At 41.4% G+C, this 26,102-nt stretch overlaps 1 protein-coding gene across 1 annotated transcript in view; it reads left to right on the forward strand.

Moving 5' to 3' along the window:
- Positions 1 to 4,441: 4,441 nt before the first annotated feature.
- LOC117390842 (otoferlin-like) overlaps positions 4,442 to 26,102 on the forward strand; it is a 39,471-nt gene continuing 17,810 nt past the window's right edge. The window contains exons 1-24 of the mRNA XM_055231182.1: positions 4,442 to 4,487; positions 5,242 to 5,368; positions 5,910 to 5,964; positions 6,058 to 6,189; positions 6,570 to 6,632; positions 6,708 to 6,792; positions 7,138 to 7,297; positions 8,559 to 8,745; positions 9,345 to 9,531; positions 10,002 to 10,225; positions 11,349 to 11,457; positions 12,337 to 12,511; positions 14,012 to 14,132; positions 14,209 to 14,309; positions 14,602 to 14,692; positions 15,338 to 15,454; positions 16,739 to 16,891; positions 17,390 to 17,579; positions 18,377 to 18,501; positions 18,892 to 19,044; positions 22,424 to 22,585; positions 22,660 to 22,779; positions 23,586 to 23,747; positions 24,140 to 24,302. Coding sequence (XP_055087157.1) covers positions 4,442 to 4,487; positions 5,242 to 5,368; positions 5,910 to 5,964; positions 6,058 to 6,189; positions 6,570 to 6,632; positions 6,708 to 6,792; positions 7,138 to 7,297; positions 8,559 to 8,745; positions 9,345 to 9,531; positions 10,002 to 10,225; positions 11,349 to 11,457; positions 12,337 to 12,511; positions 14,012 to 14,132; positions 14,209 to 14,309; positions 14,602 to 14,692; positions 15,338 to 15,454; positions 16,739 to 16,891; positions 17,390 to 17,579; positions 18,377 to 18,501; positions 18,892 to 19,044; positions 22,424 to 22,585; positions 22,660 to 22,779; positions 23,586 to 23,747; positions 24,140 to 24,302 — 3,208 coding nt within the window. The remainder of the gene's footprint in view (positions 4,488 to 5,241; positions 5,369 to 5,909; positions 5,965 to 6,057; positions 6,190 to 6,569; positions 6,633 to 6,707; positions 6,793 to 7,137; positions 7,298 to 8,558; positions 8,746 to 9,344; positions 9,532 to 10,001; positions 10,226 to 11,348; positions 11,458 to 12,336; positions 12,512 to 14,011; positions 14,133 to 14,208; positions 14,310 to 14,601; positions 14,693 to 15,337; positions 15,455 to 16,738; positions 16,892 to 17,389; positions 17,580 to 18,376; positions 18,502 to 18,891; positions 19,045 to 22,423; positions 22,586 to 22,659; positions 22,780 to 23,585; positions 23,748 to 24,139; positions 24,303 to 26,102) is intronic.

Consider the following 26,102-nt stretch of genomic DNA (forward strand, 5'->3'; position numbering starts at 1 on the left):
GAGATGGAGCAGTCCCAGAGGCACGTACACACAGGTCATTATCACATAAATAATGAGGGGACGACTGGACAGTGAGTGGACACGCTGAGAGGAGTGACACTAAATACTTTCAAGAACATGTTCAAATGTATTTTGCTATTACAAGGCTTTAGATGCAAGGCAGGTTAAAAGTTTTGCCAAAGGACACAACAGCACTGTAAAATGTTGGTAGCAGGGATCAAACAGCAACCAACTCAAGTCCATAAAGTCCATTTGAGTGCATAACTGTGAGTGTAAAATGAAGTAAATGCTGAAATAGTTGAAGTATTTGAAGTATTGGTTTGTGCTGTGACAGAAGTGAGTGCACCAGACCAGCTCATTAAAGTTTCATCAGGAGCCATCTTCAGCTCCTGGAGACATTTTGTGTGAGTGTTTGACCATCTGCTCCTCTGTCGACCAGCAGCAAAGTCATTTGAATAGACTTTAAAGCAGCTCTGCTTGTGAACAAGTCTCTCCATGGACCAACACCAAAGAACATCTCCCACATGTTAGAGCCACATGAACCATCTCACACTCTGAGGACTTCAGGGACCCGCCTCCTGCTGGTGCCCAGAGTCAGGACTAAACATGAAAAATCAGAGTTTCAGTTTTCTGCAGCTAAAACCTGGAACATTCTTCCTGAAGATGTGAGACAGGCTTCTACTTTGACAATGTTTAAATCCAGGCACAATTTTTTTTTTGTTTAGCTGTGCATATGACTGAAAGGTTTTATAGAGAATGTACTCGCCTCTCCATAGATCTGACCTGAAACTTGGCTCGGTACAGTCATAATATAAAAGATTAATTTGATACCATAGCATACATACATAGAACACCCTTAAATACTTCACAAAACTGAAAATACCACATCTGAAAGTATGTTATCTATTGAACCTGATCTTTTAGTATATTATATTATTATATATTATATTATATATTTAAATCATAAAAACATCGACATAAAGTCAAAAAGACATTTATCCAGTCTTATGTTGTGTCAGTCTTATGTTACCTGCCTCTTTCCAGATACTTCGGCCCTGATAGTTACCTCAAACATTTCACAGTACGTCTCCAGTGAAATCACACACTCACTTACATTTTCATTTTTTCACAAACCGTTATCCTCCATTTTGTCTCGTTCCATCGGCCTCCTGCGTTCTTTTGTTCACCGTGGCGTCCCTCAGCGAGGTCTAGTTATAGTTACCAGTCTCAGGTTCAGCTCATTCTTTATTAAAGCAGGTGTCACTTCACTCGAGCCCTTCTCCCGTCCCAGACCAGACCTGCACTTTTCCCACCCAAAGCTCGGACCCACAGAGTTACAACAGAGACGGAGAAATATCTATGTGAAAGAGGGACTCAAACTCACCAAAAGGTCCAAAGGGAAGGAAACAAGGAGAGAACGATCGAGGGCCCTGGTTCTACTGTGGTGACTACAGTTTTCTTTTATTATTATCAATATACTGCCAATGGGTCACGTTTATGTTCTAGATTTTGATAGTCATAGTTTCAGATGGAGAGCAGGGGCCTGTATAACTCTATATAACTCTGTATAACTCTATATAACTCTGTATAACTCTGTATAACTCTGTATAACTCTGTATAACTCTGTATAACTCTGTATAACTCTATGGAGGAGTTTTTGAAAGAAATATCCAAACGTTATTATTAGTTTGGGATCAGCTCCACAAACTTCTCATCTTAATCTCATGTTTTAACGTTCGTTCAGCGGACAACGCTCTCATCTTTAGGCTGAAAAATGGCTCCACCCTGCTGAAGATGTGAAAAAATCATGTGACTTTTGTTTTTTTAAACTGACAAAGAAGAGGCTCAACTTTGGGCCAGTTTTTTTCACGTGGATAAGCCCAGGAATTACAGAGATATGAACCATAAACCAGGTCTAAACAAGGTCTAAACAAGGACTAAACCAGGACTAAACCAGGACTAAACCAGGTCTAAACCGGGACTAAAACAGGTCTAAAACAGGTCTAAACCAGGACTAAATCAGGACTAAACCAGGAATAAACCAGCTCTAAACCAGGTCTAAAACAGGTCTAAAACAGGTCTACACCAGGACTAAACCAGGTCTAAACCAGGTCTAAACCAGGACTAAACCAGGTCTAAACGAGGCCTAAATTAGGACTAAACCAGGAATAAACCAGCTCTAAACCAGGTCTAAACCAGATCTAAACCAGGACTAAACCAGGAATAAACCATCTCTAAACCAGCTCTAAACCAGGTCTAAACCAGGTCTAAACCAGGGCTAAACCAGGACTAAACCAGGGCTAAACCAGGACTAAACCAGGTCTAAAACAGGACTATACAAAGTCTAAACCAGGACTAAACCAGGACTAAACCAGGACTAAACCAGGACTAAACCAGGACTAAACCAGGACTAAACCAGGACTAAACCAGGTCTGTTTCATGTGGATAGGCCCAGTCATAGATATTAACCATAAAGCAGGTCCACACATCTGTATTTGACAGTTACATCAAACTCTTCTTGAGGATTCTCACCTGTCTCAGGTTAAAGTCGAGGGATTAGAGGATGTGGTGATGTCACATGACTACAGCCTACACAAATATATGACATAATAGGCCCATTTTCTAACTTTGATGACACCTTTTAAACATTTAAAATTGGACATTTTAGAGAGAAATATTTGAAAGGATTTCAATATAGTAAAGTTTTGGATCTGCAGGGGTGTAAAGTGCCTGGATTCATCTGTAGTAGCAGTTGAAGTTGTCGTAGTAACTGAAAAAGGGAAAAGTAGTAGCAGTCATTGTGGTTGTTGTGCATATTTGTCATTTGTCTGTTTTAATAAACTAAAATATTCTTGTTAAATACTTTTACGTCAGTTTGTTTATATTCTTGTAACACTTTTACTTTTACTAAATGAGTACTGCTGTCAATACAACAATATGCAAATACTTTTTCACAGTATCTTATCATAACTTCTGTTTGGTTGACGCAGAATGGCTGGGTCTTTGTCGGGTCTTTGCCGGGTCTTTTCCGGGTCTTTGCCAAGTCTTTTCTGGGTCTTTGCTGCATCTGCTTTTATCGCGTGCGCTCAGAATAATTATTTGAGTGTATTATTTTTCACAAAGGAGCTGAAACCTATCCCTGCTAACTGATGTATGAAGGTCAGTGTGGTTAAATTATTGAGTGGGCCCTTTGGTGAGACCGTTTGGATAGGCCCTTTTGGAGCGACTGTTTGGATAGGCCCTTTGGAAAGGCCCTTTAGATCAGCTCTTTGGAGAGACCATTTAGACAGACCCTTTGGACAGACCCTTTGGACAGGCTGTTTGGATAGACCCTTTGGACAGGCTGTTTGGATAGACCCTTTGGACAGGCTGTTTGGACAGACCCTTTGGACAGGCTGTTTGGACAGACCCTTTGGACAGGCTGTTTGGACAGACCCTTTGGATAGGCCTTGGTGTGGCGTTGTGTGTGGGTCATGTTTTTTAACTTGGCCAAAAGCTTTTTAAAAACTAGGATAGGTCATATGAACTTCAGTTATCAAAGTGATGCCAATGATCCAACTGTTTGCGTGTTCCATTGAGATATTTTGTGTAAAGGTGCGCTGTGTAACTTTTCTTGTGGGGAGTTCTGCTATCTGCTTGTCTCCATGGAGATGTTCTTGCTTGGTCTAGAATGTTCCACTGTATGGTATTAAACATATCCACTTTTCAATCAAACACCTTTTATTAAATTACTGCCGTTTTCAATATTCAAAAATACCTTGAATCCTACAGTACATTCTTGTGTGTGAGCAGGTACGCTCTCCACAGATCTGACCTGTAACTTGTATGTTTTTCATGGTATATTTTTTAGCAATAAAAACATCTCCATTACAATAATACTGTACAAGATAAATAGATTTAATGTCTACATAGGAACATTCCAAGCAATAACTTTTCCATGGAAACAACCAAGTGATGGATGGTGGGACCCCCCACCAGAAAAGTTACATAATGCACCTTTAATGTAAGTGGTTTTAAACCTTTGTGGTACTAACTGATCAGACTTAAATGGATAAACTATGGATAAAATATTTGGCAAAACTAAGGCGTCGTGTTGAGGTTAGGAAGAGTAGGCCTATTACGACGGTAATGGAAGCTAGTTTAGGAGATAGCTTTCTATAACTGATTGCTAAACCAGAGTTGCCGATGTCTCTTTACGGTACGATTTTATGTTTCTACTTGGCTTGTACCCATCTCAACTCAACACAACAGGAATATGAAATGAAAAAGTTAACACTAAAATAATGCAGGCCATTTAGCATTAGCCTAACCTTTGCTTCATGCTCATTAGCCCCATGTCAGATATTCGCTTCAATATATTCCAATACGTTTGTTTTGTTGTATTTAAAGTAATAAGGTTAATGTGCCTGTCTGTTTCAGAGCTGAAAGGAGCTCCTGAAGCATGAAGCGCAGTAAACACCGCGGCCAAAAGGAGGACAAAGGCGGAGGTATCAGTGACACAGAAAAACACTTCACAAAACAAAGATGGCCGCCCCAAACTCAGGCCAACAAAAACCAGGAAGTGCAGTTGACGTTACGCTCAGATTAGCCTACAGGGGGAGACCTTTGTTTACTTTATCAATACATTTATATTCATTAATGTACTGTTATGACATTTAAAGACATCCAACCCAAAATTAGTTTTAGCTAATGGCTAGTATGGAAGCTAATGCTCGTAAGTAAGCTAATTTGTCATCAACTCTATGTTAATTTGCTACCAGAGCTACCATTTAATGTGTTTTTAGGTTACAATCGTGCTCATTTTACTGTCTATATATGAATATTCTGTTCACATTTTCAAGGAGCCCAAACAAACTGACAAAAAGACAAGGGTCAAAGTTCAACGTTACTTTATTGGTATCAGGTTTGTTTAGCAGCGAGTCAGCTCATTCACACATACACACATCTGCGTCTGGAACAGTGACAAGAGCACAGTGCAGGCCAAAGAGTTAAACCCCATTAGAAAGAAAACATTAAAACAAGAAAACAAACACTGCCTACGAGCCCAGGGCCATATGACGTGAAACATGAATTAACACAAGAATCACACTTCAGAAAATATTTGTACAAATCTAAACTGACCCCATGGAGACACAGGGAGGGCATCTGACACACAGGGGCATTTCAGAGCATGTTTGTACAGATCTAAAGCAGGGTTAGATGTTTTTATGCAGAATATATTTCACTCTTGTTTCTCCTCAGATGAGCCGGCCATCTTGGAAACAGAGAACCTGGACAGACTGGGCTCGTTCATGGGAGGCGGCCCGGACCCCGACACCATCTCACTGGCCTCTGTCACCGCCGTAACCACCAATGTCTCCAACAAGAGGTGAGGGCCAGGATTTGTTTTCAATTATCCTTTGTTTTGTAAAGAGTATGTTTTGTGTTTCCTTCAAAGAGTAAAAAAGTATACTGCAGTGTCCTCTCGGCTGCAAATACAAAAGTATTTTTATTTCTCATCAACAAGGAAGTAAGATGTCCACCCAAGTTTCACTTCACCGTCTGAAAGAAGTTGTTTTAAAGTCATGCACGTGCCTAAAAATGAACACATGTGGGTATTATGAGTGTGCCCAGGGGTGTCGACAGAGGGGGGTGGCAAAGGGGTCTGTTGTCTTGGGCCCCAGGGTCTTTCTCCTCTTACTATTCATTTTTATTAGATGGGGCCCATTTAAGGTTTCTTGCTCCAGGCCCATAAATTAAATACCTTCTTCCGTGCTGTGAAAATCAGGTAGAGTTTCATTTATCTTAGGGCTTACGCAGGAAACTGGGGCTTCATTTTGGGAGCTATTGAGCCTGCCCAAAGCCTGCATAAACAAACAGAGTCCCCCAGAGACATACTAACACACTTCTCATTCATTCAACATTTTTAGATCCAAACCAGACATAAAGATGGAGCCCAGTTCAGGACGTCCGGTGGATTATCAAGTAAGAACAATGTACACATTTTCTACAGAAACACAAACAGACAAACATGTTTTATGATCTAATACACTTCATTCCCAAATCTCTTGGTTCCAGGTGAGTGTGACAGTGATCGAAGCGCGGCAGCTGATTGGTCTGAACATGGATCCGATGGTTTGTGTCGAGATAGGAGAAGACAAGAAATACACCTCCATGAAAGAATCCACCAACTGCCCCTACTACAACGAGGTGAGGGGGCAAAACAAGACTCCTCAGGAGGGGTTTTTTCACTCTATAGTAAAAGAAAAATTCAAATCTGTCAACTGGACAAAAAGTTGTTGGAGTGAAGACATTTAGCTTCTCATCCAAGCCGCTTCTTCAGTTTTCATCAGATTACTGCTGGACACTGCCTTATGTCTGTCTGAAGGGAGGAGCCAACAAGCAGACGCTGTAAACAAACACATTTTTTAGCTTCAGTGCAGTTAGCGCCTCCCCTCAGACAGATAAATAACAACACAAACAAACTGAGCCACTGTCAGCAGCTGTGCAACTTATGCTCAACATGAAACACATATACAACTGCAGGCAGGTCATAAAATGTGTTAATACTAGTCTCTGTTTCTTTTCAGTATTTTGTGTTTGACTTCCATGTCCCTCCGGAAGTCATGTTCGACAAAATTATCAAGTTGTCTGTAAGTAATTCTCTTTATATAATAGAATCAAACACAAATGTGAGTTTTAAAAATATATTTCTTCATTTTTTTCAGGTGATCCACTCCAAAAACCTCCTCCGCAGTGGCACCCTGGTCGGGACTTTCAAATTAGACGTTGGTACAATTTACTCTCAGCCTGGTAAGTCCAAAATATTTCATAACAACACACTTTAGCTGCATTCTGGAACTTTTCACCACTTGCTTATCTCCATGGAGACATTATTACTTCGCCTATAATGTTCCACAGTATGTATGTGGAACCAAGAATGTTTGCAAGTTATTATTTTAGCAAATGGAATAAATGCAAGAAAGGTAAGTGTAATACAATACTGTGGAACATTTCATTCTGTTAGAGACAAGCGGGTAGTGGAATAATTGAAAACTATTATTATTTTTTATCTTTGGTCAAATCAATCAAAAGAAATGAGTTAAGGTGATACCGATCCAATCACAATACAGTATTTTACCGTTATGTTTTCTGCAGAGCACCAGTTTTACCACAAGTGGGCGCTACTGTCGGACCCTGATGACATCACGGCAGGCTGTAAAGGTTACGTGAAGTGTGACATCGCCGTGGTCGCCAAAGGAGACACCATCAAAACTCCACACAAGGCCAACGAATCAGACGAGGACGACATAGAGGGGTAAGGAATGATAAAACTGAAGTAATCCTACAGACAGAATGTACTTAAATGTAAGACACAGCTCACACATTAGTAAACACATCAGGATTATAAAGCGTTCTTGTTTAACTCATCGGGATTAAAGAGCGTTCTTGTTTAACTCATCAGGATTAAAGAGTGCTCTTGTTTAACTCATCGGGATTAAAGAGCACTCTTGTTTAACTCATCGGGATTAAAGAGCGTTCTTGTTTAACTCATCGGGATTAAAGAATGTTCTTTTTTAACTCATTGGGATTAAAGAGCGCTCTTGTTTAACTCATCGGGATTAAAGAGTGCTCTTGTTTAACTCATCGGGATTAAAGAGCGCTCTTGTTTAACTCATCGGGATTAAAGAGCGCTCTTGTTTAACTCATCGGGATTAAAGAGCGTTCTTGTTTAACTCATCGGGATTAAAGAGTGCTCTTGTTTAACTCATCGGGATTAACGAGCGCTCTTGTTTAACTCATCGGGATTAAAGAGTGCTCTTGTTTAACTCATCGGGATTAAAGAGCGCTCTTGTTTAACTCATCGGGATTAAAGAGCGCTCTTGTTTAACTCATCGGGATTAAAGAGCGTTCTTGTTTAACTCATCGGGATTAAAGAATGTTCTTTTTTAAATCATTGGGATTAAAGAGCGCTCTTGTTTAACTCATCGGGATTAAAGAGTGTTCTTGTTCAACTCATCGGGATTAAAGAATGTTCTTGTTCAACTCATTGGGATTAAAGAGCGCTCTTGTTTAACTCATCGGGATTAAAGAGCGCTCTTGTTTAACTCATCGGGATTAAAGAGCGCTCTTGTTTAACTCATTGGGATTAAAGAGCGTTCTTGTTTAACTCATCGGGATTAAAGAGTGCTCTTGTTTAACTCATCGGGATTAAAGAGCGCTCTTGTTTAACTCATCGGGATTAAAGAGCGTTCTTGTTTAACTCATCGGGATTAAAGAATGTTCTTTTTTAAATCATTGGGATTAAAGAGCGCTCTTGTTTAACTCATCGGGATTAAAGAGCGCTCTTGTTTAACTCATCGGGATTAAAGAGCGCTCTTGTTTAACTCATCGGGATTAAAGAGCGTTCTTGTTTAACTCATCGGGATTAAAGAATGTTCTTTTTTAACTCATTGGGATTAAAGAGCGCTCTTGTTTAACTCATCGGGATTAAAGAGCGCTCTTGTTTAACTCATCGGGATTAAAGAGCGCTCTTGTTTAACTAATCAGGATTAAAGAGTGTTCATGTGTTCTTTCAGAAACCTGCTGATCCCTGAGGGTGTCCCGGCCGAGAGGCAGTGGGCTCGATATTATCTGAAGATCTACAGAGCTGAAGGTCTCCCCCGAATGAACCAGAGCATCATGGCCAACGTGAAGAAGGCTTTTATTGGGGAGAACAAGGACCTGGTGGATCCATATGTACAAGTGCAGTTTGCAGGGCAGAAGGTAAGACTCACTGAAGGACCAAAGTACAAAACATGAAAAATACATTTATAACATAAAGTTAAAAAGTTACGTATTGTGTATAGGACAGGTTTTAAAAGGTTTCTTACTACTGTGACTGTAGATTGTTTATACAGGGCATTAAAAAACTGTGGCCCTCTCTCTCTGTAACTGCTACAGTGAGTCAAGTAATGTTGGTCTTAAAATGCTCGTATCAACTCCCTCTACCACTTTATTTCACTATTGTGTCCGCAACTCAAAATACAGACAAATCACATACCGTCTTTCCCCGAGGTCGCTCCTACTAGCAATAGCAACAGGTTTTATTGACTGCATTGCTAAGCTCCCGTTCCCTGCTAAGTGTTGGGGGTAAGGGGCATTACCTTCAACAGCCTTGCGCCGGATTGGCATTCCAAATATGGAACTTGGCTCCAAATTGGCCCCTGTAACTTCTAGCTTCAATGAGCTTCATTTGACTGGAATGCTATGGGTGACGTCACTCTCGCTCAGGCCACTTCTTTATACAGTCTATAGTTGTGACTTATCTACATTTCTTTTATCATCTTTCATTCATGTGAACACTCTGTACTATGTGTCTGTAGGGAAAGACGTCAGTGCAGAAGAGCTGTTACGAGCCCATCTGGAACGAGCAGGTTGTCTTCACTGAGATGTTTCCTCCTTTGTGCAAACGAATGAAACTCCAAATACGAGACTCCGACAAAGTGAACGATGTCGCCATCGGGACGCACTTCCTGGATCTGAGGAAGATCTCCAACGATGGAGACAAAGGTAAACATGTTCTCTCTAACGCCGGAGACAAAGTAAACATGTTCTCTCACCCGGGGTCTTTGTTTTATCAACTCAAGTTCAGTAATGAACATAAGATGGTTGTATTATCTGTATTTTCTTGAGTGACAGCATAGATGAGATGCACAAAAGAAATTATCTCGGCCCCAGTATTGAGCCCTGGGGCACACCATAGGTAATATGTGATTTATACTCCCTCAAGTTCCAGCTTTTGACGTAAGACCCTAACCCTAACTATATATATATATATATATATATATAAATCCATGAAAACTGCCTTGAGTTGTACTTGTTGTTGGTTAGTTGCTTTTTTATTCTTCCGTAGAAATCATTTTTTGAGCAAATGGTCAAATGAGTTTAATACAAAAAAATGTATAGCCATTATTAATTTAAATTGTCACAGGAGCCAAAACACGGCTGAAGATGGCTGAAAACCTCTGTCTGACCCGCAGGCTTCCTCCCAACGCTGGGTCCTGCGTGGGTGAACATGTATGGCTCCACACGCACATACTCTCTGATGGACGAGTACCAGGAGCTGAATGAAGGGCTGGGGGAGGGGGCCTCGTTTAGGGCCCGCCTTCTCATCTCTCTGGGGGTGGAGATCCTTGATGTGTCCTCCCCAGAAGTCGCCAGCTCCACGGAGGTCCAAGTCGAAGGGATCCCCAATATCTCAGAGGTATGTCCTACATGTGTGAGCTAAAGTGGTTCTCAAACAGTTCACACCATAAGAAAATATCTAGCTCTGATCTTTTTCCAAAACAAAATGCTCCACGTTTTTCACTCAGCACCTTTGGCTTCCACACAAAATTCAGTGCTACTCTGTGACTGTTCTGCCAACCAGCCAGCGGGCCATATTCAACCAGTGGGAGAATGACAAAATGGATTCTCCCAAGTTTGTGAGCTCACTAGTATCTTGAGAATCCATCTTGGTGTGCCAGTTTAACCAATAATACCATAGTCTGAGTTAGATTTAAAGTTATACTGCGTAACTATTCTGGTCATTATTTTTGGGTACTCTGCTCCTTTGGTAACAGATGATGATTTAAATTATTTTGGCGTCATGGCAGAGTGGTTAGCCTTCTCAACAAAAACCAACACAAAAAGTCTTGGTTTCTGAAAGGAGTTTGCATGTTCTCCCTGTTTCTGGGTGGGTTTCCTCTGAATTACCCCATAAAGCTAGTTCATTATATATAATTAAATCAGCAAGTAATTCTATATTAAGAATTAAACCCCTATGAATAAACCAGAACATGGCTTATGACTTTGTAGTAACTAAAACCCTTTGTCATGTTGTAATGAGACCGTTCCTGTCCTTTGGGTCGTTACACAGACCACCTCCTAAATTATTCACTCCGTTTGTTGGGACAATGTAAAACCATAGAATATTAATTGTATGGTTCATGTCTCACTGAGCAGCTTGTCTGATGAATATAAACACTAGTAATTATGTTTATAAAAAAACATATAAACTAAAGGCCTTTAAAAAACAAAGAAATGCCTTATTTGATCTATTTCCATTTAGTTAATTTAAAGTACACATTTAAAACTGCACTATGTAACTTTACTGGTGGAGCATGTGCCACCTGCTTGTCTCTATGGAACTGTTATCACTTTGCCTGGTATGTTCCACAGTATGACATTAAACTGGTCAACCTCCATGGAGATGAGCAGATATCACCATTAAAATGTTTTCTGTAGTTGTAAAAAGTGTTGTATTTATTCACATTACTGAAAATGTATAAAATGTATCTATACCTGAGCCCTGTTTACATTATTATCGTGTCCTTCTGCTTCCACAGACGGCCACTGGGAAAGTTGAGGAGTTCTTCCTGTTCGGATCGTTCCTCGAGGCCACAATGATTGACAGAAAGATTGGAGACAAGCCCATCAACTTTGAAGTCACTATAGGTAAAGTCACCCACCTGTGTGAAATGTGTTTATGAAGGAGGAGTTGGCAGTGCAGAGCTATGTATTTTTGGACAATCCAATTATATTTTTAAATGTGCTAAAATATGCCTATAAATCTTGTTCTATTGTGAAAGTGCAAAATGAAACACAAAAAGACAGAAGTATCGTCTTATAGCTTTGCTTGGATGTTGATACCTATCTGGTCTTTTCTGTTTTTTCTCTTTGTAGCTTCTTGTGGGTTATTCTCAATATTGTGTTACGACTCATGGCTCAAGAGTCTCAACGAACATACAGAATAACACAGAGATTTACCAAAAATGCAAAGGTGCAAAGGTGCAGTTTGGGGTCACCGCGGGTCACCTGCTCTAATCTGGCTCTATCTATAAGTGGGTCGGCCACAAACCTTCTCCCCCTCTGTCCTCAAGATGCACATTGCACCTTTGCACCTTTGCACCTTTGCACCTTTGCACCTTTGCACCTTTGCACATTTTGTTACTGTAAAACTTTAACCGTTGGTCAGTCTGTGAAATAAACCATGTCTTTTGATAATTCTCTGTGTCGGTCTCTACGTTCGACTCTTGAGCCATGAGTCGTCACAGTTGTAATTATGCAGAGTTATTAAACAGCCTTTTCCATGTTCATTTTAATTTGATGTGTTTTTGCATAAAATCGCAACTATGAATGAGTATTGTATGAGTATATTACAGTATTACCACTTTAGTCACCACTCTGCAGTATTTGCTTTTCTTGGGTTTGAGCTTCCTGTTTACAGACACCATTTTGAGAACTTGTTACTATTCAAAAGATGGAATACTTAGTTTTGAACAGTTAATTGCTATGGCAACTGTGCTAATTGAACGAAATACATGGAATTGTCAGGTTACTATGGAAACGAGGCGGACAGCGTGATCCAGCCCAAATCCAAAGGTAAAAAAGAAGGAGACGAGGAGGAGACGGAGCTGATCAATCAGTCGAGCGACGAAGAGATGGAAGACGATGGAGACTATCAGTCTGTGTCTGTGACTCCGCCCATGAAGCCTGTCGTCACAGACAGGTCAGACCAGAGACTGTATTATATAGGCTTTCTGTGTGGAGTTTGAATGTTCTCTCTGTGTCTGTGTGGAGTTTGAATGTTCTAATGTTCTGCCTGTGTCTCTGTTGAGTTTGAATGTTCTCCCTGTGTCTGTGTTTAGTTTGCATGTTCTCCCTGTGTCTGTGTACAGTTTGAATGTTCTCCCTGTGTTTAGTTTGAATGTTCTCCCTGTGTCTGTGTGCAGTTTGAATGTTCTGCCTGTGTCTATGTTTAGTTTGAATGTTCTCCCTGTGTCTGTGTTTAGTTTGCATGTTCTCCCTGTGTCTGTGTGCAGTTTGAATGTTCTGCCTGTGTCTGTGTTTAGTTTGCATGTTCCCCCTGTGTCTGTGTGCAGTTTGAATGTTCTCCCTGTGTCTGTGTTTAGTTTGAATGTTCTGTCTGTGTCTGTGTTTAGTTTGCATGGTCTCCCTGTGTCTGTGTGCAGTTTGAATTTTCTGCCTGTGTCTGTGTTTAGTTTGCATGTTCTCCCTGTGTCTGAGTGCAGTTTGAATGTTCTGCCTGTGTCTGTGTTTAGTTTGCATGTTCTCCCTGTGTCTGAGTGCAGTTTGAATGTTCTCCCTGTGTCTGTGTTTAGTTTGCATGTTCTCCCTGTGTCTGCATGAAGTTTGAATGTTCTGCCTGTGTCTGTGTTTAGTTTGAATGTTCCCCCTGTGTCTGTGTGGAGTTTGAATGTTCTGCCTGTTTCTGTGTCTAGTTTGAATGTTCCCCCTGTGTCTGTGTGGAGTTTGCATGCTCTGTCTGTGTCTGGGTGAGCTTGCTCCAGTTTTTCCCATCAACCCAAAACATGCACAGCTGGTCAAATCCTCCAGATAAGGTCTTGACCAAGACTAGCTCAAGATCTGGAGAAGGGTTCCACTGCTCCTGACAGTTGTAACCCAGAGACACTGAAGGATGGGTCAAATGCACAGGACAAATTGCCCTGCAGGGACATTAAAGTGTAACTTCGCCTTGTCTTTAAGGAAATTGATAAATACATATGTTCTCAAATTTCATGATCATGGGCACTTCCAGCTCCATCGACTCTGGCTCCAATTCACTTTACATTGAAAAACTCTGGCCCCTCTCTCTATAACTTCTGCTGTCAGACTCGTCATTTTGGTCTTAAAAATGTTCATATTAAAGACAAATCAGGTGTGTTCTTTCCCTGCGATCACTCCCACTAATGTTAGCAACAGGTGCTTGCTTGCTAAGTGCCCACTCTTTGCTAAACCAGGTAATGCCCCTTCGCTCATTACCTTCAACAGCCTCGCTCCAGATTGACTCATGGTCAGAATTCCATATCTGGAACTCTGCTCCACATTGTCCGCTACAAGTGCTAGTCTCGATGAGCTTCATTTGACCGGAGCCGAACGCTGTGGGTGATGTCACGCTCACTTACAGGCTATGGTTACGTCACAGGACCCAGTTTAAGCTTGTTCTTATGCTCAAAATATTTCCATTTCTTTGTAACTTTTGTCTCAGAAACTACTTCCACCTGCCGTACTTTGAGAGGAAGCCCTGTGTCTACATCAAGAGCTGGTGGCAGGACCAGAGGAGGAGGCTGTTCAACGCCAACGTCATTGACAACATCGCAGACAAACTGGTCAGTCCCACGCCTTTTTATCACAGTAAAAATACAACTATAATATCAGAGTAAAGTAACAGTACTGTCTCTGTAGGAGGAGGGTTTGAATGACGTCCAGGAAGTCATAAAAACTGAGAAGGCCTACCCCGAGCGGAGACTGAGAGGAGTCCTGGAGGAGCTGAGCCACGGCTGCAGGTCTGGAGCACGAACCAAATCACAACTGCTCTGTTCAAATTACAATAAGAAGAAGTCAGTGGAGTAGACAAAACTGTAATCAGGAACAAGTTACTTCAAAATAATTTTACTTAAGTACCAAAGTCTAACAATAGACTTTTACATGAGTAAAAGTAAAAGTACAGGGTCTGAAAACTACATTAAGACGTGCATTTTTATTACTTAGTTTGATCAAGAATTTGAATTTAAAGAATGATTTTTAATATTTGACAAATCTAACCTAAATAAAACTATTCCATCTTTCTGTTTCTAGTCAGTTTTTGTCACTCGCAAACAAAGACCAGAACCAGTCGGGCCGAACCAAACTGGACCGAGAGAGAGTGAAGCTGTGCATGGCAGACGTGGTACGTTCCTAACACATACACTGCAAAAATCCATCTGAACTAAAACAATTCTGGTTCAGAATATTACCGTGGATTTGAGTCATTTTGACTCGGTTAGATTTATTTACTTATGTGATGTAGAATATTTCTGATTTGGTCCTGGTTTAGTCCTAGTTTAGTCCAGTTATAGTTCTGGTTTAATCCTGATTTAGTCCTGGTTTAGTCCTGGTATAGTCCTTGTTTTGTCCTGGTTTAGTCCTGGTTTAGTCCTGGTATAGTTCTGGTTTAGTCCTGGTTTTGTCCTGGTTTTGTCCTGGTATAGTTCTGGTTTAGTCCTGGTTTTGTCCTGGTTTTGTCCTGGTATAGTTCTGGTTTAGTCCTGGTTTTGTCCTGGTATAGTTCTGGTTTAGTCCTGGTTTAGTCCTGGTTTTGTCCTGGTATAGTTCTGGTTTTGTCCTGGTATAGTTCTGGTTTAGTCCTGGTTTAGTCCTGGTTTTGTCCTGGTATAGTTCTGGTTTAGTCCTGGTTTTGTCCTGGTATAGTTCTGGTTTAGTCCTGGTCATGTTTGCAGTCCACACAGAAGCTATAGTTTAGAACAGGTTGAGTCTGGTTTAAATCCTGATATAATTATGTGTGTTATATGTGTGAATGAATGTTTGGTTGTAGGAGTCAATCGGTCAGCAGGCCAAGACCATGAGGACCCAGGTCAAAAAGAGCACGGTCCGAGACAAACTCAAACTCACGTTTAACTTCCTGCACAAGCTCCGGTTCCTAGCTGATGAGGTAAGGAACAATTTAAACCTAAATTTCTCTAGTTTCTCATGTTCCCTTTTCCTGATGTTCCCATCACTTGGTACTACGATGTCCACCACAATGGCTTTGCTCTGTTGTTTATCCACCACCACAATGTCTGGTTGGTCCATCACCATTCTGTCAGTTTGTATCTGGAAGTCCCACAGGATCTTGGCTTGAATCATTCTCCTCTACCTTTGGAGGTGTTTCCCGCCTTGACCTTGAGGTCTCCAGTCTGTACTCTGCTGTACACTATGGCTCCACTTGGTTATGCTGCTCCATGTATGTTTTCCCTGCAGCATCTTACACCCTGCAGTTATGTGCTGAAATGTCTCAGGGGCCTCTTGGTACAGTCTACATCTTGGGTCTTGTCTGGTGTGGTAGATCTGGGCCTCTATCGCTTTGGTGCTCAAGGCTCCTGTGCAGACAGGATGAGTGCCTCTGTGCTGTCCTTCAGTCGAGCATTCTCAAGCCATTGGTGCGATTTCTTGATATCAGCCACTTCAGTTATGTTCCAGTGGTACATCCCGTGCAGGGATGTACCACTGGAATATACCATCCTTCCATGTCGTATCCATAGCCAATGTTGTTGATGATTTGCCTGAGGGGGTTCAGATCTATGCAGAACGGCAGTGGGGACAGTGTGTCTCATATATATACTGTATATAACTGCTGACCCGAAGTGTATGAAGCTGTATGAAGTTAGCAAAAGACAAAGTTTAAATCTGTCAACTGGACAAGTCGTTGTAGGAGTGAAGACGTTTCACTGCTCGTCCGAGCCGCTTCTTCAGTTCTGGTCAGATTACTGCTGGACACTGCCTTATATCTATCTGAAGGGACGGGTTAACTACACTGAAACCTTAAACAGCTCTTGTCTCCAGTTTCAGCCTTAACAACCATATTCAACCTTCAATTATTGTTCCCTTTTGTTTCTTTTTGTTTGCTTTGGGTCTGAGGATGGAGAGATCTGTGAGAGATTATGTCTCAGGCCATTACTTCAAAGTTATGGGGGCCTGAGATATAAAAGTTACTTTGACTTCAGTCAACAATGCTGCTCTAAAGAAATTTGAAATTACAAGTTTGTAATTTTTTCAGATAACCTTTTTTTTTTTTTACCTCGTTTTGAGCTGTTTTATTGGCAGGTTGGACCTTGACCAACTTGACCCAAACATATTACACTGATTAAAACATTTAGTCACAAACTCATTCATATATATGTGTTTGTTCTTGTATATGTGTTTGTTCTTATATGCGTATATTCATGGTTGTGTTCAGCCCCAGCACAGTGTCCCTGATGTCTTCATTTGGATGATCAGTAATGGAAAGAGATTTGCTTACGCTCGAATCCCGTCCAAAGACATTCTGTACTCCAGCATTGATGAGGAACGAGGCAAAGACTGCGGCAAAGTCAAGACCCTGTTTCTACGGGTGAGTCCTAGTTTAGTCCTGGTTTATTCCTGGTTTAGTCCTGGTCTCTGTTGTCCTGATTAAGTTCTTGTTCTTGTGCACAAATTCATGCATTATCATTTTTATTCTGTTTGTACAGTGTAGTTAATTAATTAATTTTTTATCTTTATTATTTGTTTTGTTTCACTTTTCAAAGTATTTCTATTATGTTGCAAAACTGGAATCTCCCCAAATAAATATTTCTGTGGTCTTTGATTAATCAGGAAACTGCACTGATTTTAGTTCAACGAGACTTTAAATCAGTCATTGCTCTTTTGTCAGGTCACATGACATCTGCCTGGTCAGGTCACATGACATCTGCCTATTTAATTAGAAAGTTTAAATATTGGCCAGTTTCAGTTTTATTTATAATCTCTTTAAAAGTCAAACATGTGTGTTCTTGTTCCTGTGTCCATGTCCACCTTACCCCTGTGTGCCCTGTGTGCCCTGTGTGCCCTGTGTGCCCTGTGTGCCGGTCAGATTCCGGGGAAGAAGGGCTTCGGTCCGGCCGGCTGGACCGTCCAGAGTAAGATAGAGCTGTACCTGTGGCTGGGCCTGACCCGTCAGAGGAGGGACTATCTGAGTGGCCTCCCCAATGGATTTGAAGAAAACAAACTGTCCAAAGGGCCGGGTCTGCCCTCCTCCCCTCCCATCAGCCTCACCTACATGAGTAAGACCCACACTTACACACAGAGCCACTTAAAGCTACAGTGTGTCACTTTTCTGGTGCTTGTTCCACAGTATGGCATTAATCTGTCTCATGTTTATTCATTTACAGAGTGTTTTATACTAAAGAACTCTCACTGTTACATTTAAGAATGTGTGTGCTGTTATCTGAAACATTTAATGCCTTTTAATGCCATACTGTGGAACTGTCCAGGCAAAGCAGTAACAGACCAGCAGGTGGCCTACCCTCCACTAGAAAAGTTACGTACTGCAGCTTTAAATAGACTACCACTGTACTGGAAGGTGAATAATATAATGACGACCCACCTGCTTCTCTCTCCCTGCCTCTTTTTCTTCCTCCTCTTCCACCTCCCTCTCTCTCTGTTCTCCTCTTTCGCTACCTCTCTCTTCCGCTCCCTCTCTCCTTCTTCCTTTTCTCCCTCTCCTTCTTCCTTCTCTCCCTCTCTTCCTCTTCCTCTCACTGCCTCTTCCTCCCTCTTCCTCCTTCTTCCTCCCTCTCTCCCACTCTCCTTTTTCCTCCCTCTCCCTCTTCTTCCATCCCTCTGTCTCTCTCTCCCTCTTCCTCCCTCCCTCACTCCCTCCCTCCCTCTCTCCCTCTCCACGTCTTTCTCTCCCTCCCTTTCTCCCTCTTCCTCCCTCCCTCTCTTCCTCTCGCTGCCTATTTCCTCCGCTCCCTCTTCCTCCTTCTTCCTCCCTCTCCCTCTTCTTCCATCCCTCTGTCTCTTTCTCCCTCCCCCTCTTTCTCTCTCTCTTTCTCTCCATCTCTCTTTGTCTCTCCAGTGAAGCAGATGTTCCAGTTGCGTGTTCACATGTATCAGGCTCGTAGTCTGTTTGCGGCCGACAGCACCGGTCTGTCTGACCCATTCGCTCGAGTTTTCTTCTCCACTCAGAGCCAGGTCACTGAGGTGAGTACGACCAGAACCTACAGAAGCAGGACCTACAAAACCAGGACCTACATAACCAGAACCTAGAGGTCAGAGAGGTGAGCACGACCAGAACTTACACAACAGAACCAGAACCTACAGATCAGTGAGGTTAGTGTAACGAGGACCTACAGAACAGAACCGAGACATACACTACAGAACCAGATTTCAACAAATTTTCACACACTAACATAACTGTCCATACTGTGAAGGGCCCGTTTCAGGACAGATCTCCCTGTGTCGTGGTTTTACCCTCTGTACAAACTGTATAATGTAATGATGCTCGAGGCCTGTCTGAGCGTGCAGCGCCACAGTGTCTTCTACAGAGATTTCATTGAGTCTCTTTTCAGTGATCTCTTTCCCTTCCCTCAGGTCCTCCCAGAGACCCTGTGTCCGACCTGGGACCAGCTCTTGGTTTTTGAAAATGTGGAACTTTTCGGAGAAGCATCAGAGCTCAGAGACGACCCTCCGATTATTGTCATCGAGATCTACGACCAAGACACAGTGGTAAGAGACAAAATGGAGGTCACATTACTATTACAAACCACTGGGGACAAACAAAACCCAAACAAAAACACTAAACACGTGAAGAATCATTGCAAACATGTTTTTTGGATTGATTGCTTACATATATTTGAAAGATTTATACCTTGGTTTTATACTTGTTTTAGAGATAATGTTATTTCTTTTATTATATGCTTATACTTGAAGAGTTCATTTGCAAAACAGATAAGAGCCATTTGAAAACATCATCAAAGGCATGTAGTTTACTCTTTATAAGTCATGTTTTCAGAAGTCAGATGCATTTTTTTTTACTGCATCAACCTTCTTAACAAAATCCACTTTACATTATTGTCAGAGATAATATCCCCTCTCACTGTAGATGGTGAGGTCTGAAAGATGAACGAGAAACACGGAGTAGAGAGAGGGAAGGGTCGAGGGATAAGCTTTTATAAAAAGGGCTAGTGGGTAATTGGAGGTGTGGCTGAGGTGAGATGTGATTCGCTGGAGAGGAGCAGGAGGAGGTGGAGGTGTGGTCCTGCTCCTCAAGCTCGGTCATATTAACTTCATGTGAACACAGAGTTTAAACCGTGTAATGCAAATGTATGTATTTATTCATTTATTTTATTTTTTTCATTCATTTAATTTTTTTATTATCATAAGCAATACAGAAATTTAATAATTGCCATTAAACACAAAAAAAAACAGTCTAATTTCTTCCTCCATCAGTCTCCTGTCTGCTCCATACCAAAGTCTTTCACTGGCAGAGGACGGGCAGTGGACCTCTCTATTAAAAATACCCAAACTGACCACTGAACTGATACTGACACTGACCACTGACCGGTACAAGACTGAATCTAGATCTAGATTCAAACTGGATTCATTGCTCGGGCCTACTTTCTTTCAGTCGTCCTACTTATAAGTGGGAGTGGGATTTTGTAAATGTAGTAAATAAGTTATATTTTATACATTTCAAGTATTTTTCTAACGATCAACTTCACATCTGTTCCTGGTGAAAAACTCCATTGTTTGGGACCACGTTTGGATAAGTAGAGTTTGTGCTTCTTTTACTGTCGAGGGGCTGTTATGTGTGGAGTCAATACAAAGACATGCAAGAAGGACAACTATAGACTCTATCATCTATAACACAAATACACAATAACACTGTGTCTGTGAGACTTGTCCCTGTTGCATCCCTTTAACTATTGTGCTGTTTGAATGTACGACAATCACTACATGTTTAGACCTGGTGAGGTACAATGGAAACTAGAAACAATGGAGACTGTTGGAAATTGAGGCGGCCATCTTGTGACTGGAGGAAGAGCAAAAGTACATAGAAAATGGTGTAAAAACATTCATTTGATTGGTTTAAGGCATTTAGGTCTCTGTAATGCAGGGAACTCCAGCTCTGTATTCACTGAAAATGAAAATTAACATTTCCCTTTATAATACTGTTTATTCTAGTCTATTTTGAATCCAGAATTACAGTAGATTTGCATTTAAATAAACTGAATAGGCACAAACATAAATAATTATTCTAGTTACCTAACATAAATAATGCTGATGAAGCATAGACTTATATATAAATGGACATAGCTAACCTGGTAGCTGCCACGTTCCAAATAGGAAGTGATCATGGGTGCACTTCTGGCTCTATCGACTCTGGCTCCAGTCCACTTTCTTTTGAAAAACTGTGTCCCCTCTCTCTGTAACTGCTCCTGTCAGACTCATCATTTTGGTCTGAAAATGTTTGTATTAACCCGCTCTACATGATCCTGGGGTTTTTATTTCACTATTTTGTCCATAAATCAAGACATGAATAACAGACAAATCAGGCGCCTTCTTTTCCAGAGGTAGTTTCCTCTAGCGTTAGCAACAGGTTTGATTGACAATGTTGCTAAGAGCCAAATTGGCCCCTATAACTGCTAGCCTTGATGAGCTTCATTTGGAGCCGAATGCTGTGGTGACATCACACTCACTTATTCCACTTCTTTACACAGTCTGTGGGTTACACATGGATGTTAGATGAAGCTCAACTACAAAAATGAATAAAAAAAAACCAACAACATTTAAAATAACGTTGTAGGTCTGCTAAAAACACCAGCTTTCAGAATGATGAAAAATTAAGCCCGTTGCCATAGTGATGATAATTTAATACATAACATTATCTTTAATTGGGGGAGGGGTCATCTAGTCAGACCCCATGAGTTCTTGAGTAAATTACAGTCACAAAATGGCCACTGGATGTCTGTTACTATAGGTTACCATGGCGACGATTCCTCTAGTTTTCATTATACCTCATTCTGTAGACCCCTGTGTAACCACTAACTGCAAGAGAGACTCATTCTGTAATAATGTGACTTTTGCACTGAAGCCACTCGCTCCTGTTTTGCAGTTCACTGGTTAGTTTGTCCTTGTCTGTTCTGAAACATGTGCGTGAAAAGCCATGTTTCTGCTGTACGCTTTATATGTTCTGGTGATGGAACCTGGTAAGTCTACGTTTTTGTCTATGTAACTTTTTTTGCTGGAGGGTTGACATTTCGCTTGCCTCCATGGAGATGTTATTGGAAAACATGGGCTTGCCTTTCCACAGATCATAACTGTAGCTTGGCCTGTTTGTGCCACTTGCCACTTCTCTGTGGAGGTTAAGTTTAATGCCACACTGTGCAACATTGAAGGCAAAGCAATAATATCTCTATGGAGACAAGCATAATGTCTTTATTGCTAAAAATACATTCTAACTGTGAGAGAGCTTGCCTCTCCATAGACCTGACCTTGTCTCCATGGAGATAGTTATATATCACACAAACTGACTCTTGTAGCTTTAATCCATGTTCTAATGCTGTTACCTCCTCAAAAACAGACGTGGAGTTGTGTTTTGTTTCATTCACACATGTTTAAGTAACACTTTATTATTAGTCTGTCTAAATCTCCGAAGCTCAAAATGCTCTGTTCCACCTTGTGATGTCATGAAGTGGTAGTTTTCAAATTAACAGCTCCTTTTAGCTTTAGTTCAGTAGAGATTGGCTATTCCCGATCTGAAATAATCCAAATGATTCTAGTGAAGGTGTTTGGAGTTTAAAAACACAGTGAAGTACTTCCTGTATCACCACATAATGACATCACAAGGTGGAACAGAGTGTTTTTAGTTTGAAAGTTAAACGCGTGTGAATGAAACAAAACACAACTCCAGGTCTGTTTGTGACGAGGAAACATCAGGACAGAGATAAGAGAATAGAGTAATATGGGCCCTTTAATGCCACACTGTGCCGCATTCCAGGCAAAGCAATAACATCTCCATGGAGACAAGCAGGTGGTGGAAAAGTTGCACAGTGCCCCTTTAAAAGCCTGATTCAAGGTTGTTTCGTGGAGTTGGAGTTGCTGTATTCTTTTGTGTTTTCAGGGCAAAGCGGACTTCATGGGCAGGACTTTCGCAAAGCCGATTGTCAAAATGGCCGACGAACACTATGGTCCTCCTCGTTTCCCTCCTCAGCTGGAGTATTATCAGATATACAGAGGAAACTGCACGGCTGGAGAGATGCTCGCCGCCTTTGAACTACTACAGGTTCACAGTATAAAATGAATGAAACAGTCATAGTCTCAGTAATGTGTTATTGACATATTCTATTCATGTTTCAGATTGGTCCTAATGGTAAAGCCGACCTGCCTCCCATCGACGGCCCCACAGACATGGACCGAGGGCCGATCCTCCCAGTGCCTCTTGGGATCAGACCTGTGCTCAGCAAGTACAGGATCGAGGTGAGAGCCTAATGTGGGCGTGACCAGGTACACACTGCACGCTCATACAGGGCTCAGTACAAAACATTAGCACTGGAACACTGGAAGTGGCTAAAGGCTAAAGTGAAATACTCATGAACTACTCCTGCTAATGTTAGAATGCTAAGCACACGACTAGCATAAAAAGTTAGCAATATGGGAAAAACAAAACTATTTCTGGTCTTTCGGTTTTGAATTGAAATGTTTATTAATAGACAGAACACAGACCCCACCATATTAAGTAATGATAATAAAATAAATAATGTAAAAAAATAAAAAATAAAATCATAAAAATATATAGAATAATTTAAAAAAAAGTAAAATTATGTAGAAATATATAACAGATAAAGAGAATAAAATCAGCCTTGTTTTAGCCATTCTTATAATAATATAAATCTTGATGTTAATATTAATAATGCAATAGATTTATACACCACCTTTCAAGATGCCAAGTGCGCTTTCCACAGCAATATGCACTCTGTTGGTTGTGAGATACTACTACAGCTGCAGATGCATTGGGACAAATTAATGGAAACAAGGCTGCCAATCTGCATCATCAGCCTCTCTGACGATCACCAACACTCACACACCACTTTCATTTTAGGCGAAGTGGGTCAAGTGTCTTGCCTAAGGACAAAATGGCAGATTTAGTACTGGCGCCCCACTGTGGCACCGGTATGGCCACAGACAAACCAGTCAGAAGCTACAGAAGAGCACTGTTTTTTTTATCTTCACAGTTCCTTAACTCCCCCTCTCCTTCCTCTCCCTCTCTCCCTCTCTCTCTGTAGGTTTTGTTCTGGGGCCTTCGGGACCTGAAGAGGGTGAACCTGGCCCAGGTGGACCGGCCCAGAGTGGACATCGAGTGTGCGGGGAAAGGAGTTCAATCTGCCCTTATCCCAAACTACAGAAAGAACCCCAACTTCAGCACGCTTGTCAAGTGGTTTGAAGTGGTACGAGCATAGACTGTATGTATGAATGGACATAGCTAAAGCGAATCTGTCACGTTCTTTGTAACTGCTGTCAAACTCGTCATTTTGGTCTGAAAATGTTCGTATTAACCCACTCTACATGATCCTGGGGTTTTTATTTTGCTATTATATCCATAAATCAAGATATCAACATTAACAACAGACAAATCAGGCGTCTTAATTTCCCGGACATTGCTCCTGGTAGTGTTAGCAACAGGTATGATTGACAGCCTCGCTAAACACCCACTCCCTGCTAAACCAGTTGTGTGGGCAGGAAGGGGCGTTACCTTCCAATAATCAAAGACACCAAGCTCAGATCTGATTGTTGGGTTATTTGATTGTTCCAGTGATCTGATATTTCTCATCTCTCATAGGACTTACCAGAGAATGAGCTGCTCCACCCTCCTTTGAACATCCGTGTAGTCGACTGCAGAGCGTTTGGGAGGTACACGCTCGTCGGCTCTCACGCTGTGACCACACTCCGAAAGTTCATCTACAGACCCGGGGACAAGCAGGCCAACAACTGGAACACCAACGGTACAAAAGGGCTACATACAGATGACATCACCACATTTTACAGACCAATCACATTTAACACAGATGACACCACCGCATTCTACAGCCAATGACATTTAGCACAGATGACATCACCACATTCTACAGGCCAATCACATGTAACACAGATGACATCACCACATTCTACAGGCCAATCACATGTAACACAGATGACATCACCACATTCTACAGGCCAATCACATGTAACACAGATGACACCACCGCATTCTACAGCCAATGACATTTAGCACAGATGACATCACCACATTCTACAGGCCAATCACATGTAACACAGATGACATCACCACATTTTACAGACCAATCACATTTAACACAGATGACATCAGCACATTCTAGGCAAGGCAAGGCAAGTTTATTTGTATAGCACAATTTGTACACAATGTAATTCAAAGTGCTTTACAGAATAAGAAAGACATTAAAATCACACAAATCAAAAGATAAATAATTACAAATAATCATCATAAAATTAACATTAAAAGAGAAGAGTGCAGAATAAAAACCTTTCAGTCATATGCACAGCTAAACAGAACCGTTTTGGATTTAAACATTGTCAAAGTAGAGGCCTGTCTCAAATCTTCAAGAAGACTGTTCCAAGTTTTAGCTGCATAAAACTTAAACACTAATTCCCCATGTTTAGTCCTGACTCTGGGCACCAGCAGGAGGCCGGTCCCTGAAGTCCTCAAATTGCGAGATGGTTCATATGGCACTAACATGTCAGAGATATACTTTGGACCTAGGCCATGGAGAGACTTATACACAAGCAGAGCTGCTTTAAAGTCTATTCTTTGAGCTACAGGAAGCCAGTGCAGAGACCTGAGCACAGGACTTATGTGCTCATACTTCCTGGTTCTAGTCAGGACCCGCGCAGCAGCGTTCTGGATGTATTGCAACTGTGTTAAGGCTCGTTTAGAGAGGCCAGTGAGCAGGATGTTACAGTAGTCTAACCTACTGGAGACAAATACATGGATAAGTCTCTCTAAGTCTGGCTTTGACAGTAAACCTTTGATTTTTGCGTTTTTTCTTTAGGTGGTAAAAAGCTGCAGATGTTATTGATTTGATGTGGCTGTTAAAGTTCAAGTCTGAGTCCATTGTTACCCCTAGATTCTAGCCTGATTTGAAGGTTTTAGAGAGAGAGAGTAGAGGTGACTGCTGACACTTTCTCTATCCACTGGTCCACTGATCCACTGGTCCATATTCACCTGCTGCTAGTGAGACATAGATCTGAGTGTCATCTGCAGAGTTGTGGTAAGACACATTATTGCTGAGTATTAACTGGCCTAACGGCAGCATGTAGAGATTGAACAGCAGGGGTGCCAGGATTGAACCCTGGGGCACCCCACAGGTCAGGGACATTTTATCTGATATACATTTTCCAGTTTCAACAAAGTACTCCCTGTTTTCTAAATAGGACTTGAACCAGTTTAGTGCCGTACCAGAGATGCCCACCCAGTCTCTGTAGTAAGTCTCTGTAAGAGGATCCCATGATCCACAGTGTCAAAAGCAGCCCTCAGATCTAACAGGATCAAGACTGAGACTTTGCCTGCATCAGTGTTCAGGTGGATGTCATTTGTCACCTTGATAAGAGCAGTCTCAGTCTGTGATGGGGTCTAAAACCTGATTGGAAGACATCAAAGGAGTTGTTCATTTCGAGGAAGTTAATAAGCTGTTGGTAAACAACTTTTTCGAGGACTTTGCCTAAAAACGGCAGATTTGAGATCGGTCGATAATTGTTCAATATTGTGGCATCAAGACTGCTCTTCT

Source organism: Periophthalmus magnuspinnatus, chromosome 22 (genome assembly GCF_009829125.3).
Source record: "Periophthalmus magnuspinnatus isolate fPerMag1 chromosome 22, fPerMag1.2.pri, whole genome shotgun sequence".
Lineage (NCBI taxonomy): Eukaryota > Metazoa > Chordata > Actinopteri > Gobiiformes > Gobiidae > Periophthalmus > Periophthalmus magnuspinnatus.